Raw genomic sequence first — 18,950 nt, forward strand, 5'->3', positions numbered from 1 at the left:
TTCACAAGTGTGCGTTGCGATAGATCGTCACAGCGGCCTACATGTTGGTCAGTGTTTTCCTTCGCATCCTTCAGTAATGACCCGAAATTGGTTACAACATGTTACGAACACTTCTCGCACTTTACATGTTTCTATTGTGGATATACAGGAATAAAAATCTATATATGATAGAAATATATTCCTCACATGTGAGTGCTCAGTGCTCTTTAGGAAACGCCCAGTACAACAGAGCTCAGCAACACGTTAGAAAGGTGCAGCTTTTTTCCCCCCTTGATATCTTGACCTACGCGGAACCCAACAGAAACAAAATAAAGGAAGTCAAATGCTTTGCCCCACGGCGTGGGTAACTCTGCTGCCTTTCCTGTTTGACACTTGCAAGCGTTCAATTTGGCGCAGCAATTCGCCACTTGAAACTGTCTACGCTTTCCCCCACACTCCTTCGGAACTTACGCTCGCGGGCTTTGATTTCGACGGGCCGCTGCACGCAACTGCAGCCGCTAAGGTCAGACGCTTCCAACTTCCCGGAGGAGCACCCTCGCCCGTCCGGAGATGCCGAATCGCGCGCGTGCGCCGGAGCCGGACGTTGGAGGGTACCGCGCGAGAGTTTCGCGGTTTCGCACCGGCGGGGCTGCGGCGTAGCCGAAACGGCGCCGCTCTCGGATCTGCGCCACGCAGGAGGAGTCGTGGTGCGGCTACACTCGTCAAAACAACGCCTGCGGGAGCGGTCCGCACTTTCTTGGCAAATTGTGACTCGCGCGATCGTGCAGCCGTGTTTTGCCCGGCGCGTGTGCGCGTCTGTGTGTGTGTGTTTGTGTTCAAGCGCTGCCGCAGTCGTCAAGCGCGATGGCGCCTGCTTGACAAGGCTACACGCTTGCCACCCTCCTCGATTGAATTATCTCCTCTGTGGTGGTTCCGGTGAATGTTGCCGTGTTTCGGGCGGGAGCGTGAAGACAAAGGAAGGAGTTCAGCCTGTAACGACGTCGTAAGAATGTGCTGACATTGGCGCACGGTTGCGGTACAAAAAAGAAAGTGCTCCGAAGTTCGCGAAAACAACGTGCTCGTGCACAAGTAGTGTTTGTGGAATTTTTCCTGCTGTTTTCGACAAAGGACAAATATGTAGCGACAAAGATCGAGAAGAATAAGGCCCGAATGCACGCCCAAGAGTGTGCCAATCATCGGTAAGTAGACTCCTTTCTGTAGTATCCGGGAATTCTAGGCGATATCAGCATGTTTGGACGACTTCAGCGTGTTCATGACGCAGAAATTCCGCTTGCGCGAGTAGTCATTTCCTCTGGGACACGTATTTTATTCTGAGTAAAGAGGAACGCATTTGTCAGCAGCGCATTTCTAGTTTTGTTGTTACTGGCCAAAATGCTTTTTTGCTTAAGTTAATGACGACAAAGTGTGAGCAAACGTAACAGCTGCCTCTTTTTTATACTGGTATTGATTATGTAGTTCCGCGTAAATGACATCAATAGGATAAGATATAACTTGACAATGTGCTGAATTCACGAAGCTGCACTGCCTCATTCCCTTGAATAATGTTACTAACAGTTTGTTTATCTTAACAGACTCACACTTGTCCCACATAAACCATTTACTTTACTTCTGTCAAGCTTCATTTAGAAAAAGTATAAATTCAGTGCTTTCTTTTTTTAATTTAGGTAAAGTTCTTGGTTACACTTTTGCTATGCATACTAAACCTCGCTTAGACCGCGGCATTTTTTTTTATCAGAAAGGCCTCCTAGAGTAGACAGAACAAATAAAGGCACCCCAACTTCATTGTTTTTCTGTTTGTCACATTGTATGGCAGCGTGAATTACAGGGATGATTCGAGGCAGATACGCTGTACTTTAAGTTCACCTGTATAACACGTGTGCGCACAATTTATACGGAGACGAGTGAAAAAGAACACAGACATTTATATTATAATTACATATTGCTTATATTGTAGACCAAAGCCTGAAACATACCGTAACATAGGAACTATTGGGAACTCAAATGAAGCACGGAAGTTATCTTGAAGATAGAGGCGACAAGTACATGTGGCTCTTAACCGGGATGCGAAAAAAATTCATGCTAAGTATTGAGGAGTTGCAAAGGCAGCCTATGAGCGAACTCGCGATTTTAAACCAATAAAAAACAAGGTCGACTGACTGATAAATATGCTATGTGAAAATTATACATCAGACTGTGTCAGGTAAGGACGTGATAGGCTAACGTTCTCTTTAAGAATATTATTCATCCTAAGGTTTGGTCTTCCGCCCTAGCTGCGCACTGTATAGTTCCAGCACTTATAGCGGACAGAGCATATTAGCAGAATTAGCGCGTACTTACAGATTTTTTAGGAAAACCATTTATTAATTTGGCCTTACCGCTCGCTCCGTTATTGCACTGCCCTTTTATTACATTTATGACAATAACAATGTCCACTCATTGTAAAGGTTTCTGATAGTATGTTCTCCTTTGACTTCGTTGTCTCTGTGTGCTGCTTTATTTCCATTTTGTTGCTAGGTTATTCGTTTTATGTGGCAAAGCTTTTCGTTGCTTTAGTGTTGGGCTGAAGAATTGCTTGTGTTCTAGCGATTATGCCTTCTATACTGACACCACGGCTGTGACTTCTATTTTAGAGATATAAAGGTTGTCCCAAAAAAATTTAAAGCTTTAATTCAGTACTTCAACCAACATTCAGGTAGGCACATACGTTTTCATGTGCTACACAATAAAATTCATTTTGACAATATCTATGCAAGCTTACATTCTTGAACTGCAGAGCACCTAGATGTACCGGTCTTCGTATAGAACATGTACATCGCAGAAAACTCCCACTTTCAGTCACCTAGATTTTCAAGCTCGAAAGCGGAAGTGTTTTAGGTCATAATATTTTTAAAGTTTTGCAATCATAGACGTTGCGATCATAAAAATTGGCCTACATTTAGTTTCACATGCCATTGAGAACTGTTAGACCCTTCTGCTTTCACATTCCAGTGCCTAAGGGCATTATGGCAGTGCATTGTTGTAAGCGGTGCAGTCACAAGGGCTGCCGGGGATCATTCCTGGCATGTAGTAAATCTGCAGAGCTCGCTACAAGAATGAGATACACCGTTGCCAGAGTATTCTGCGTGACGCTGAAGTCACTATAAACAGATGCAGGTCAACATCCGGCACTCTCCTATAATTATAGCCAAGGAATACCATTATACCTTGTGTACCAACACCGACAATTTCGCTGAGCTGTAAACGAACCATTGTCTCTGCGAGTCATTCATAGCGCTGGCCACATTCCCAGAAGAAGTTGGCATTAGAAGGACGTGATCTTGGAAATTACAGTACTTAGCGTTCGTTTACAGCTACTAACAAGCGGCACAGGGGGCCTACCACAATTATTCCGTATAGTCTCGCGACTGCGTGAAGGAAAATGCGCTCGAGGGTCCAGCCACCAGTGAGTAGGAGCCTGCGAAAAAGACTAGTCCAGAATTTGAGTAGTGGACATCCTGTACGGAAGCGAAAATTTATGGCTGTAGCACTACTAATGCACTTGGCCTAATAAGAACACTGTGCGCACTACATGGCCAATTGTCTACGTGGCGTCTGCATCGTAGTTGAATCCAGACGATACGCAAGGCACGCATGGTTTCTCGAAAGTTAAAGCCAACTCGATCGAAAAAAAATATTCCGTACGAAGGTATAATCACAATTAGAGTACTGCACGCGCCTGATTTTTCGGGCCGGGCCCGTGATATCAAGCCTGGGCCTGCATGATCGAACCCAGCCCGGGCCTGACCCGGATACAGTTGTTCCTTACTAAGCTTGGCCAGGGGCCTCGTATGCATGATCAGAGCCAGCCCGGGCACGCTGGAGGAACTTTGTTGATGATGATTATTATTGGTACCTTGCGCGTTGTAGCAGGCGATCAGGCGGAAAAACCGGTGTGTGCATGCATTGAAATATTGCTTTACGCGAGATGGTATAATCAGCGGTTAAGCTGTTGAGCTGCTAAGCTCCACGACCGGGGTTAGAAACCCGGCCGCGGCGGCCGAATTTGAATTTGGGCGCAATGCATCAACATCCTTGTACTTAGATTTAGATGCGCGTTGAAGAACTCCAGGTGGTTGAAGTTAATCTGGTCCCCACTATGGCGGTCATTGTGATTATATCCTAGTTTCGGCACGTAATACACGAGAATGTAAATGAAATGTTGTTTATGCCGCGCATGAAAAATCAATAGAATAAGAGTAGAGCGGCAATAAAACAGAGGAAAAAGCATTTTTTTAAGACAAAGTGTGCAACTTCCATGAAGGAGCGGTTAGAAGCAAATCCAGGGCATTATGTTTACTGCTTTAACAATTCATGTTCAATACAATACCGAAATCTTTGTTTCTCTAATCGGAACATCAATGATCTGGCCTATTGCATGTTCTGTTATTTTTCCGCTGGTGCGCATGTATTTACCTTGATCATACGATTTGCTTCTATGAGTTCCTTTAGCATCTGCACACACACACACACAAACACACACACACACACGCACACACGCACACGCACACACACACACACACACACACACACACACACACACACACACGTATATATATATATATATATATATATATATATATATATATATATATATATTTAATGCTGCTTTTCAAATAAAAGGGCATTTAATACAGCGCAAGTTGTTAGGAAATGTTTTGCAACGCTTGCGGTAATTTTGTTTTGTCCTGACGTTACGCGCATTGTGATGTGTACAATTCATCGAATGACAAATCACTGCAGCCATGTATCTATACCGCACCGTTCTCACTAATATCTAGTGTCATAATACTCGCAGGTATTGACCACTACAACATACCACACAGCTTGTGTTTTTTGCATAAATATTGGGAACGCGCGCCAAGAGACACTATCGGCACTTAAGTTTCTTGAACGGAAGAGAGGTCATGTATTTCCTGACATATCAGTATAGATATCGTCACGAAAGAGACAATGTGCGTGAAATTTTCGGAATTGTAGTCATCGGGCTACGAGGAATCTAATTGATATAAACAACAACCGAGAGAGCGAAAAAAAAAAGACTCTACCAATAGAAAAAACAACTACAAGGGATAAAGGTAATAGAAACACTGTATTCTTTCTACGGAATTCCTCGCGGCCTGAAATTAAGTAGATAAAAGGGGATCATAAGTTTGCTGTTAAAAGCCTTTACTATGATTTTAATGCGGATGCCTCTGAGTCTAAAAATCTTCTTCCACTGAAAACCGAATTGAAAACAGAGCGCGAGGTAGGGTATATTAAGCATAAAGATGAAGATGATGGCGGAGAGAGCATACCTTGTGGCTGTCCTAATTGTGTTGTCATCTTCTCTGCATGAAAGCATAGGACATTCACTCGGGACCATGCACTGTCGACCAATCAGCAGTCAGCAATGTGACAGTGCACAGCTGGCACTTCTAAAGACTTGCACTACATAGTAAGCGCTATAGCACGTTTTCTATTCGCTGGAACCACTAAGCACTATTTGTTAATTGTCGAATGGCTTATAACGAAATTGCAAATTATAAAGTTACATAGAGCGTACGTACTTACACGTGGCGCGTTCATTTTCGATGATGATCAAATTTTCGATCACAATCTGTGTTTTGTGTGGTAATCCTTGTGCGTTCCAAAAATATATGGCGAAGTTTTAGCGCATTTCAGCCAGCACATAATTTGTAATTGATTTTTTATAGAACACTCGAATAGCATGACAGTCGAGCGACACTGGCACGCTCGCGAGCCTTGAAGTCACAAGCTGCATGCTTGCCAAACGAGCAAGTATTGTATATTGAAGAATCTATGTTTCAGCTGTGCGCACATATGGCAAACGTCTGCTGTGTTCAGCGTCTTAGTGGAATTTTTCAAATTGCAGCAACTGAAACAATGCCACCGCAGCGCCTAGGTAGCGTTGCGAGCTGCCAGGGCGAACGGAGCCAGGAGTGCTCCGTATCGCTCTTCACTTTCCCCAAGGAGTCAGTCAAGCGTAAGGCTTGTAAGATGATTGTGGGCAGGAAAGACTGGCGCTCAACTGAGGTATTTCTTTTTGTCCTCGGAACACTTCACGCCAGACAGATACAGCAACAATTTGCGCCTGCTCGGCGAGTTTGGGAGACTCGTTAAAAAGCTGAGGCTGCGGCCCAGACGCGATGCCGACCGTGTTCACACACCGACATATCCGGCAGGCATTGCCCCGGCCAAACGTTAGGCTTGATATTTTTTTACTGATATCTGGTGTAATAAAGTTCAAATAAAGGTTAAGTCGAAGCGTACATCGCGCTAAGTACTTGCGCCGCGGTTACCTGTGCGCCGGTATTTGTTTACACACGCCGCACGCAACTACATAGTGAAAGAAAAATATAGAACTGGTTAGAACGCGAGGCAACTTAAGAAAATCGTAGCTTTGTTGAGTACGGATCCGAGACACGTGCATACATGGAATGCTTGCCAGAAAAAAATCTGCGCGCGTAACAATTTGCACTGTGCGAAGTACCCTAGACTTCGTCTTCCGTGCACGGTTGGCTAAGCAGTGCTGCACGCAGGAAATAACACTGTAGAAAGGCATCAGCAGCATTTCGCGCAATATCAATGTCGCCATCTAATGTTGACCACGTTTACTCGCTGTCTTCGTCTATGGTCTCGAAGATACGCACGCGCCGGCTTTGTGCACCGCTGGCGCACGCATATCTCCGAGGCCATCCTTCGTCGCATGGGCTGCCCGCGATGAGGTTTAAGTGAGAATGCGTAGCCGCAGGACTGCTTCTGCTGCTCAAACATTTGTCGCTTGCTTGATCACGTTGACGTTGTATAAGACATGGCACGCGATATCTGCAGCAAATACGGCAACAAACTGGAGCTATGCTCCGACCTCACGTTGGGTGGTGGCTGATTTTGTATCAGGTTATGGCTCGGTTGGGCGCCGCACATGACGTCACACATGGCTTGGTAAAACGGCGGTGTGCGCCAGAGGGCGGGGCTTAGAGCCGGCGAGTTCTTGCTCCCATTTTGGACAGAAATGTGCTTTGACCGCCCAGTTTTTACACGTGTAGGGCCATAATAGACTATCGACTACAATTTCTCGCGGAAAACCGCAATATATTGGGTGACCGTGTCGTGCCCCCTTTAAGCATTCCGTTAGTGTACTCAAAGGCGAATCATACGACAGTAAATAACCATGTAGCTACTTCAGTCCGAGGGCACGTGTTGTACTTGAAAGTCCAACACTGCAATACCGAAAACGCATGACATTGACCGTTACACTCACCACTGCTGAAATGCCGTCTCAATAGTACCATTAGTTCACTTATTAAAGAGCACAGATTTCTCTTCATATTGCTTCGAAATCTTTCTTCAGACACAAGCTCACATTGGCGTTGAGACTCAATATAGGTTCTCTTCTATTGGAAATGTTAAGAAGGGTAAATATGTATTGCTAATCAGTTGCTGTCTCGCCTACATGAGTGTACGTTTAGTTCCTAATGGGAAATATATCGCTGCTCCCGTTGGAACGGAGCGAAAAAGAAATCTTGCGAATATATTCTGAAAATTCCTGCAACCTTAAGATTTTGTCGCTGCTGGCTCACTCAAGACTATATTCTAGGTTTTCGTGTTTTCGTTCATCAAAATTTAGTATTACTGTACAACAATGTATACGCTTGAGAGAGTAACGGCAGCACTTTCTTGTTTTTTTCTTGGACCTTTTAGAAACTGTTTAGTGGGCCTTGTTTAAAAAGGCAGTGCGTCGTGAGTGAACTTCACATCCTCACTCAAGCGTTCTTGTTACTTTCATCAACGTTTAAGGGTACACACAAGGTCACTGACGGCGTTCTGTAATAGATTACAATTGAGAGTAAAGTTAACCGATTGATGAACATGTCCAAAGCCATAAATTGGAACTTATATGACAACAAAGTAAACTTTAGATGTTGGAGTTTGTCTTGACAGGTAGCGATGGCAAGGTGCTAACAGAAATGGATGGCAAATGAACGCAACTTCCCGCTGTCACAATTGCAGGGTTAAGCATCCACCTGAGTGGCATTCAACTACGGACAACACTGTGTTGCGCCCGTGTGTAGCCATATTTTCTTACGTATGCGTAGTGTAATCTACGTAAACAGAAAAGTTGAAAGCGCGGGAGCGTTTTGTATACATCGTAATATGCATGTGCGTTGTAAAATTCAGCTGTCCTATGGAAGTGCAGGAAGGCTTAGTTTTTTTATGTGGCGTCGACGTTAGCTTGTGTGTGATTCAGCAAATCTTGTGCAATAGCTCTTGTTGCGTTTTCTTAAGTAAAACAACATGACGATGTCTACACGATAAACAATAATAACACAAAGAACAATAGAAAGTGAACTACTTTGTATGTAAACAGACTTCCTTCACTTGTTCTCTTTCAGATGAAGGAAACTCTCAAGGGCGAGGCCTCGTGAAGCAATCATGAAGACGGCCTCCCTCTACGTCGCGTGGTTTACCTGCGCCCACGCGGTGGCATCGCTCGCATCTGCTGCTTACGGCAGTGAGGATTACGGCAGCGAGGATTCCTGCAACGTCACGTTACCATGGGCTGTGTCGAGGAGCGCGTACGACGACGTCACGGACTCGGTTTTCGGAACTATAATGCAGTGTCCGCCACACTTACACGGTTGCTCAGAGAAACTCCTCAGCTGCAGTCCTGCCACGTACACGGCCACCTGCTCCTGCGCGCCTAATTGCCGGGCCTACAGGGACTGTTGCTGGAACGCCGCGTACCGGGAGCCGTCTGAGGCCGAGATTCCCGAGAGTTCGTGCGTGGAAGTGCAAATAGGATCTTCGTTTAAGAAGTTCATCTACATGGTCACAGGCTGCCCGTCCGCGTGGCCCGACGACGACGTCCGAGAGAGATGCGTGCTGGCGGAAATGTTTAACGATACGTTCTACCTCATTCCTGCGACAAGCGTGCAGCACGTGACTTACAAGTGAGCACCAGGGCCCTAATGTTTTTTTTTTCTTGGACGGCCTCGGTTGCCTACCTTCTGTAGAGCCTTACTTAGCTATGCTAGGGACACTGGTGTAAACCATGTTTTCATGAATGTAACTTTTGAGGGTAAACATACGCCATCCTGGCGGTCTGCCTTAGCGACTGCTCGCTGCTTTACGCACATGTAATGTATTTCTTTGACGTATTGCTCGTCAGCTTTGCCTATAAAAAGAAATTAAGGCCACGTATCATGACAGCACGATGCGTATAAATATAACCGTGTACTTGTAAAATCATGCTGAATCATAGAGTAGGAAATTCATAGTTACTGCACTTATAATGAACCTGCTGCTGCTGAGGTATAGTGATAATTTCCTCCCATAATATTGGATGTAGAATCCACCCGCATTTAACCCATACATGGGCGCCGCTCCTGATTACACCGAGAAAATATAAATTAGAGCGGCCTCACTAATGCAATGCCGCTGTGCGAAGTCTGCGGCTAGCCGCGGTTATATGTCAGATATATTATACATAGATATTTATGTATCTACGACATATTCTAATTTGCATGCTTTATTGTTATTTTTCTTTATTTTCGCAGGAATGGCTTTTGCGCTCTCTGCAATGACGACATCATCAATGCAACTTTTTGGAACGCAACGACCACAGGAGCTGTAGACCGTGTTCGAGTTGTCCTTCCAGATGTCGTCGAAAACGAACCGGCCCTTCACCTCAGGCCGTGCAACGAAGACGCGCCGTATGACAATTGTACCCAAGCCGCGCCGGAATGGGTGTTGCGCAGGTGCAAGACCTACTACGCGCCAGTACAGGACGCCGATGACCCGGTCGGCCTAGTATACCGGAACGTCTATTGCGCCATCTGCAACGGCGCTAACCTCTCCGCATTGACTTGCAGTCCGGCTTTGCATCTCAGCAACGTCAGTGTTGTCAGTCGGAAGACGAACCTTGTACCTCCTCTTGCTGGCCCACCTAACCTGGCTGGGCTGTTCAAACCAGTTCAGAGGACGCCAAACTGTTACGTGGAACACGACGGTCACTGCTACATCAAGTACGCGCCGACCTTCTACAGTGCAAGGCGGAGGTCGGGCATCGAAATAAAGTTGAACGAGACGACGACGTCATCGCCAGAAACGCCCTTGCGTGAGCCGACGGGCCACTACAAGCTACACAACTACATCACCGTCATATCCATGTCACTCTCCATATGCTGCCTCGTCATGAAGATCATAGTGTTCTGCGTTTACAAGGAAGCCCGCAGTTTCTCTTCCAAGTGCACGCTGTGCCTCTCGGTGACTCTTCTTTTCACCCAGCTGTTATTCTTGGTCACCAGCTGCCAGCGTCTTCCTGGCGTAGTCTGCGCGAGCAGCGCTGTCCTTATTCATTACGGCTTCCTCTGCACGTTCCTCTGGACGACGGTGCTGTCGTTCGACATCTGGAGAAGCGTTACCGCGGTGAAGCTCTCATCTATGCGCGAGAAGACCCTAGCGGCCTACGGCATGTTTGCCTGGGGCGTGCCGACGACGGTTGTTCTCGGGGCCGTCGCCGTTCAGGTGATGGCGCCGTGGTCGATCTTCTCTCCCAGCTACGGCAACCCAACTTGCTGGATTGGCACGTTCTGGGGCCTTACTACGTACTTTCTCATTCCCATGGCTACACTTCTGTTGTTGTGCATGTTCTTTTATTTTTCGGCCGTGTTCTACATCCGCAGCACATCCACTGCCGTGTGCCCTTCGCACGATGACTCGGAGCTCAGCGGAGGAGCAGGAAGTCGAGCCAGGCAGCAGAGAAACCATGCCGCGCTCTTTGCTCGTCTTGCTCTCATCATGGGCGCCGCCTGGGCCATCGCATTTCTGGGAACATTTATGCCTTACGAGGCAATCGACTCGATTGTTAACGCACTGGTGGGTTTGCAAGGGGCGTACTTGTTTTTCGCGTTCAAAGACTACCGCTACTTGTACTCGTCGATGACGACGCGGTGGAAGTCGATGCCCCTCTACAGCAGCAGCCACAGGACATCGAGCTTGGACGTTTCATCTAAAAAGTCCCGCCTGTCCAGATAGATGTGAGATGAATGCTTGCGGACATTACAACGGTGCTACTGCTGCTCTCATGCTTTACACCTCAGCTAGTACGATGTCGCCGAGCTATCTCATCATTCGGCATTGCCAGCGACGACTTCTGGGATACCTTCTCAAAGACTGTGTAAATATACGGAAATACAGTGCTTACTTGTCGAAACAATTTAAACGTGATAGTGAACTTGAGTGAAGTCAAACGGCGCGGCATCTGCCCCGGTTGTTGTGCACGAATAAAATATTTATCAGGACTAGTTCTCTGCTTTCATTATCTACAATCGTACTGAAAATTAAATACCAGAGATGTTTAGCATAGCGTTGCAGTGTTAACGTTACAGATAGCAGTCACGACTTTGAGCTGGAGAGCCGTTTCTAAAGCGTCGTACCGCACTTGTGCAAATCAGACAGATTGTCTTATCCGTGGCAGCATCTCTACCTTGATGAACTTGTTATATACCTGATATCTGCGACTGTTGCCCACAAGCTGCTTACATTTTGATGCGGAACACTTTGCCATTGACAATAGCACCATAAGTTTTATCCACGATGTGTAGTGACTTTGCACACTGGCCTTACCAGTTCTCATGCGCGGCCGACTTCCAAGCACGGCAGCGTAGTCGTAGTAATTGAGGCCAGAAGTCAATTCGCAATCAGAAACGTTGTTCCTTTCTTTTTCACCCCTTTTCATTAGGGCGTGAATCACGGCTTCTTATTCACCGGGACTGCTGCAATGAAAACGTACTTGAAGCGTGTAGGGTATTATTTCTCCACTAAATCAATAATAAGGGAAAACGCGACTGCATGCTGTTGCGATAGCTGGTTCGCCAAACTGCGCATCAAAGTCTACAGGTCTCATTCCAGCATCACTGCCTGAAACGACACTTTTTGTGTCAGCGATCATTTTCACCGCACTTGTTCTGAACCTCAGGAGAAGTTTAACAAGATCGCTATTTTCCAGAAAGTTATTGAGATATTGCATGGCATACCACGAGAAGAACCATCAAACACCGCCCAGGCTTTCCTTGTCAGCGCTCTTCACCGTCATTTCTTTCTGATCCAGCCCGGAAATGTGCAATAAATCAACCAAACAGTTGTTTACCAGCCACGGCGGGATAGTGGCATCAGCATTCACTCGCTGACGTGATCGTGGGTACGATGCCTGGCTGGGGTGTCCGTATTGAGATGGGTCGAAACGCGGTTATGAAATGGGCTGTGACTGAGTGTGAACCAGCAGCAAGTGGAGATAAAATTTCGTTGCCCCGTGTCACGGTGTATTTTATCGCCTGCAAGCTATCTTTTGGGGTTGTACCCATCACCGCCATATTGATTCCGGAAGCAATTATGACCAATGCGGTCGGTAAATGTGCGAATTTTCTTTCTAGATGTACTGTGATTTTTTTAATGAATCTCTAATCCTTACAATTCTTTAGCATGTAGACACGTATTTAAACGTACTCTTTCCCTAAGTTAGCCTAACCGACCATAGCCAGCCATTAGAACCCACCAAACTTCGAGATCAGATGCGGAGCGCTACAGGAACTTCAACATGCCGACAGTGAAACTGCATCAAATATATTCCTAAATTCTTGCTGTCATACCTTCTAATTCGTTTTCGCGACCTATCAAGGACTTAGGGGGACAGATGTATTAAAGAAGTTGACCTCATCCTGATTTATTAACGTTGTGGCTCTATTGGTGATGTTATGAATGTAAAAGCTTTCTGAAACAACCACCGGAAAACTATTTAGCGGTCATGGCGGTACTGGCCGCGAGAAGCCACTGACCGCCTGCGCCGAGTCAAAGCTACACAGGACGTGGTCTATGTCGTAATCGGCTTTGAAGGCCGTCACCGTGTCTTCCCGCATGCTAGTTCTCTCGTGATGTGTCAATGTTAGCAGGACGTCGCGGGAAACGCAATTTGCATGGTGTGGCACTTCCAGATAGCAATGTACCTTCAAGGAGGAAGCCGCGACGTCGGCGCCTTTGTCGATGCCATGCCGGCACCAGCGGAAGGGAGTGATAACACGAGTTGAAAGCAACGCGCTCGCTTCCGATTCTCGCAGTTGGCTTTGTTCACAAGGTTTTCGGCATTGAACGCAACCTAGTTCTTCACGTTGTTTTTTATTTCGGTGTTTTTCGCACAACATCATTGCGAGAGAGCTGAGTACAAGGAGCACATCTTGCGAAAAGTATCTGGAAGCCTTTCACCAATTTTTTAGAAGGCCAGACTGAAGACGTACAGCACTGATATACAATGAATAAAACGTACATTGATACTCATAATATTGCCTTGGTACAGTGCTTCAAAAAATAATACGGTAGACAAAAGAGTGCGCATCCGCCGTGAAACGTGGACTGCAAGGACCAGGGGCAAGGACCCCTTCGACCATATTCGACGTACAAGCCTCCCCTTCCGGCTTTTACACTTTGTCCTGGCGAGGCTAAGCCTAACCAAGAAATAATTATTGGGCAGCAGGCTGACACATGATGTTGACCTCATCAAGCTGCTTACGTGAGATCACATATGCGCTCTTGGCTGCGCACTGATGGTCGTATGGCTCATCGGTAAAAATGATTTCATCAACCACTTTCTATTAACACGAACTTGCGGCAAAATACCTTTGTTGTGCGGCGATTTCTTTGTTGTTGAAAAAGGAAAACGCCAAAGCAAAATTGAAATTCATGAACGTTTACAACTAGCCGGATATGGCTTGTCTAACGCCTTATGGAGCACGCCTCTCATGTCAGACTTGGTGGAAATGAAACCACAGCGTTCATTCAACAAGGAACGTCGAGCTAAATAGAAGGCAAGACGAAGAAGTGAAGTGGGGCCATTTTAGTAAACAACAACAAAAATAAAGATTTACTTATCGCTGGTTCTCACACATGAGTGCTATACACCGCTTTGCTTTGCCTTCAGCGGTAATGACGACATAAACGATAAGTTACCGTGCATTGCTTTTTAAGAAAGAGTTGCAAGATGTTGCTACTAGCGCAGAGCCAAATTTGCAATGCGCCTGGATAGTAATATATAGTACATGGTAACTGTTGCAGCAATGTCTGCGAAAAAGCGCGTCTGCTGGTTGTCGCGGTAATGACACATTGGAGTGACTACTTCAATGTGAGCCACGTTTTGATTGGTACCAAATATGTACTTACTCGTCAAGTCAAACACCATATGGTTAAGGTAATTTTATTACCTGGTTTTATTTTGAACTTGTTACGAATATCTTTTCTTATTGCTACGTCAATTTCTAATTCCCCCCTTTTTTATCTCACCTCGGGAAAATAAGGGCCACCAGTTGAGACATAGCACTTGCGGGCAAAAAAGATCACAGGCCAGAAAATAATCCCCGTTTTCCTTTGAAACCACACACAAACACCTCAGTTGCCGTCATTATGTTGTATGCATACACAATATGTTTTATGCAAGTTATTTCACTTCGCGTAGGATTGCCAAAGAAGTACATAAGAGATTGCTTTCAACTGAGATACTGGCTACATGTCAAAGGGCAAAATAAGGAGGATCCGCACAAATACGCAACCCCATGTATTCTAACACACAGCGCTTACTAACAACCTGTTTTATTGCATATTCAACTGCAAGATATTGAGAAATAAGCAGGCCGGAAAACATAAATGCGCGAACTTGTCACATCCCATTGCGGTCGGCAGTCTACCACACCTTCGATAACTAGCACGTTTCACTGCGATGCACAAATAGAGAAAGCACGCTGACACATGAATTACATTTTCGCATATACGAACACGATGACATGATGAATTGCTGCTTTTCTATTTTCTGTGGAAACTGAGTCTCTCATACATATTGCAGTTGATACTCAATAAAGACTGCTTCTTAGTACTCTGTCTTTTTGTCGTCTGCACGACGCCGAGTCTTTCAAGCTGTTTGATTTCCTTCGAAAAAGGTTCATCGCATGCCTTGACTGAAATCAATGACTGTAAGCGAGCATATGAATGAATGCTGTAATTCAGTCATCATGAAAAGGGTATGGCGGCAGTATGCTAGCACACTTTCGAGCAGCCGGTTGGAGGAGCTGATTCGACTATTATCCACTTGCCCGGTGGCATTTAACGTTTATGCATCAGCCTGCTGGTAGTCTCCGTGCTCCGCATGCAGCGGTGTGACTGGCACCAAACGGGGACCACCAGCGATGATCTGGCCCTTCACTCCGGAGAAGTGTTGACCACCAGGGTCGTATCTTCGACGATGCCGCCTGCCGCGCGAACGAGTGGTCGCCTTCGTTCTGTCACTGTGGGCTTCACTGATCACGTCAGCTGTGTCAGTGTACAGTACCACCGTAGGCGCTACGGTGGTATTCATCAACTGTTCTTCCCTAGTCGCCAGCGTAGGTTTGCTCGCGGTCGCAGTAGGCGGCAAGTTGCGCTCCCCGTCGCTAGCGATCCGCACTTCTCCCGTAGATAGCCGTCCGGCGTATGCGGCGATGTTCCCTGAGCTTGAACTGTATGGCACGGGTGCCGGCAAAGGTAAGTGGCTCAAGGAACGACGGCGACTCTGCGTGCGACCCGGGGGACACCACCTCGGAGTCGAAGCGTTCTTTCCACTCACCTCCAGCTGTGACTGGCAAAGCGCTCTCCGGTGATGTGGTCTCGGGCGAAGCTGCCTCAGCGACCTCCGCAGAAGCAGCCGTTGACGACGGGGCGGTGTCTTCGTCAGGTCCTCGTGTGCCGCGCTGTTCGTCGGGCGGCTCGTGCAGCTCGCTGGGTTGGATCAGTGGATCTGACTAGGAAACGCGACGCTCCATTTCAAACAGTACGGTATGGTATGGTGTTCCTTATGCGGTGGCGCACAGCCACTGTGGGGGATTGCCCAAGGTTTGGGTGAAATTATTGAGAAATAAGCAGGCCGGAAAACATAAATGCGCGAACTTGTCACATCCCATTGCGGTCGGCAGTGTACGACATATTCGATAACTAGCACGTTACACTGTGATATACAAATAAAATAAAGAAGGCACGCTGACACATGAATTCAAACAGTGCCTTGCTTATTCTTGTTCTTTTCCATCCTTACTGGGCGATGATAATGACATCACAGACAGTGCGCGAGCCCACAATGAAGGGAGTGGCACGCACAAGCAATATGTTTATGTTCCTGGCAAACTTCATCCGTGCAGAGTCAAGGACACGAGTTTTCATTTGAATTGGCTTTCTCTCAGAAGTTTAGTTGTTGTTCGGAGCATTACATCGCACAAAACGTCACCGGTGAAGTGAAGGCAACTCATATATTCGGACATATAAGATTCGAAGTCGAAATAAAGATATTAGGAGGCGGAGGATATAACTTTATTCTCTGGCCTGGGAGTTGGTGGGGAGGGCATGGGAAGGTGAAGATATTACGAAAATTTATTTTTCACTTTCTTCTTCTGTGCTGCTTCTGGGGCATTTCTCCCCCTTCTTCATTTCGCTTGCAAACTAGCATGGATGGATAGACAAATAGACAAATAGAAATATAGAGAGATGGACAAATAGACAGACAGACAGACAGACAGACAGACAGACAGACAGACAGACAGACAGACAGACAGACAGACAGACAGACAGACAGACAGACAGACAGACAGACAGACAGACAGACAGACAGATGGACAAATAGATGGATATATAGAGAACTAGAGAAATAGATGGATAGGTAGATAGACAAATAGATAGATAGATAGATAGATAGATAGATAGATAGATAGATAGATAGATAGATAGATAGATAGATAGATAGATAGATAGATAGATAGATAGATAGATAGATAGATAGATAGATAGATAGATAGATAGATAGATAGATAGATAGATAGATAGATAGATAGATAGATAGATAGATAGATAGATAGATAGATAGATAGATAGATAGATAGATAGATAGATAGATAGATAGATACCCACGAAATGCTCAAGCAGCTATTTGATGTTTAAAAGATGTCTTGAACGGCTAATTCAAAAGTGTACTAGCTGTCTTGATCAGAACATTTTGTAGCCATAGACGTCTAAAAGTACTTCAGTAAGCCCTGCAAACGTTATGCTAAAAGTTGGCTAATGCTTCTTTACGCTGTCATTATATTATTGTCATCCCTTCAAAACGCGATCGCATTGACGTCGTTGTGCCGTCGTCACACCACTTTCGCTTTCCGTAAACGGCGTAAACCTTTCTTAATTGTGTTGTAATTATGTTATCGTCATTCATAGGTGATTTGCCGCTCTCGTCATGCGGTCATCGTCAGACAGTTGCTATCACGCCTTCATTGTCATACCATCATCGTAATGCCGCCGTCGTCATGCCATCGTCTACAGTCCAGCTTTGTCCTCCGAGTATTGCCATCGTGGTCACACAAATTTCATGATATAGTTTTCGTCAAGCTATTGTCATCATGGACTTGTCATCCGATTGTCCCCATGCTGCTGTCATGTCATCGTCGTCGTACAGTCGTTGTCATGCATTCGTTGTCGTGACATCAGCGGGATGAAGCAATGTTTGGGTCGTCGTCGTCATTGTAACTAAGACATGCCGCTCTCCCGGTGCCGTCGTCTTCATTCCGTTCTCGTCATTCCATCGTCCTCATGCTGTCAACTCAGCAGCATGATCACTTGAATATTGTCTCCTTATTGACGTGATACCGTCGTCGCCATACCACCTTCGTTGATACATCGGCATGATTCCTGGTTGGTCATTTTATCGTAATCAGGCTGTCGTGATTAAACTGTGATTATGGCTCATCTGCGATTATTATTTCATTGTCACGCGGACGCTATTATGCATCGGTTCTCATACCGTCGTCGTCCTGCTGCCGTGGTTGTCGTCATACCGTCGTCGTCCTGCTGCCGTGGTGGTACTTCATCGGGTTATCGTCATACAATCGTCATGACGCCATCATCGCCAGGAGCCATCAAAAGCAAGACGGAAGAAGAAAATGAAAAATAAATTTTCGTAATATCTTCACCTCCCCATGCCCTCCCCACCAACTCCCAGGCCAGAGAATAAAGTTATATCCTGCGCCTCCTAATATCTTCATTTCGATTTCGAATCATATTTGTCCGAATATATGAGTTGCCTTCACTTCACCGGTGACGTTTTGTGCGAGATAACGCTCCGAACAAAAACTAAACTTCTGAGAGAAGGCCAATTCTAATGAAAAGTCGTGTCCTTGACGCTGCACTATTGAGGTTTGCCAGGAACCTAATAATATTGCTTGCGCCGCTCCCTTCATTCTGGGCTTGCCGCTGTCTTTGATGTCATTATCATCACCCAGTAATAATGAAGAAGAATAAGCAAGGTACGGTCTGAATCCCCGCGAGTGGGTAAGCGCCAATCTCATCAAGGACATCATCATCATCATCATCAAATGGAGCGTCGTGTTTCCTGGTCAGACCCGCTGGTCCAACCCAGGGAGCTGCACGAGCCACCCGACGAACAGCGCGGCCCACGAGGACCCGACGAAGACGCCGCCCCATCGTCAACGGCTGGTTCTACGGACGTGGCTGAGGTACCTTCGCCCGAGACCGCATCACCGGAGAGCGCTTTGCCAGCCACGGTTGGAGGTGAGCGGAAAGAACGCTTCGACTCCGAGGTGGTGTCCACCGGGTCGCACGCAGAGTCGCCGTCCTTCCTTGAGCCACTACCTTTGCCGGCACCCGTGCCATACAGTTCAAGCTCACGGTACATCGCCGCATACGCCGGCAGCGCCCTCGTCATGGTAGTTTTCACGGTGTCCATGCTGGCGTTCATCTTCGCCAGCCACGCCAGTGCTCAAAAGGGACGGCTATCTACGGGAGAAGTGCGGATCGCTAGCGACGGGGCCCGCAACTTGCCGCCTACTGCGACCGCG

The 18,950-nt window shown here is 46.4% G+C and overlaps 1 protein-coding gene across 1 annotated transcript; it reads left to right on the top strand.

Moving 5' to 3' along the window:
- The first annotated feature begins 65 nt into the window (after positions 1 to 65).
- LOC126538832 (uncharacterized) lies at positions 66 to 11,342 on the top strand. Its single transcript, XM_050185551.2, has 3 exons — positions 66 to 1,178; positions 8,433 to 8,990; positions 9,597 to 11,342. The coding sequence occupies exons 2-3, from the start codon at positions 8,473 to 8,475 to the stop codon at positions 11,074 to 11,076; spliced, it is 1,998 nt and encodes a 665-aa protein (XP_050041508.1). The 5' UTR covers positions 66 to 1,178; positions 8,433 to 8,472; the 3' UTR covers positions 11,077 to 11,342.
- Positions 11,343 to 18,950: the final 7,608 nt, after the last annotated feature.

The sequence above is a fragment of the Dermacentor andersoni genome, chromosome 8 (genome assembly GCF_023375885.2).
Source record: "Dermacentor andersoni chromosome 8, qqDerAnde1_hic_scaffold, whole genome shotgun sequence".
Taxonomy (NCBI): Eukaryota; Metazoa; Arthropoda; class Arachnida; order Ixodida; family Ixodidae; genus Dermacentor; species Dermacentor andersoni.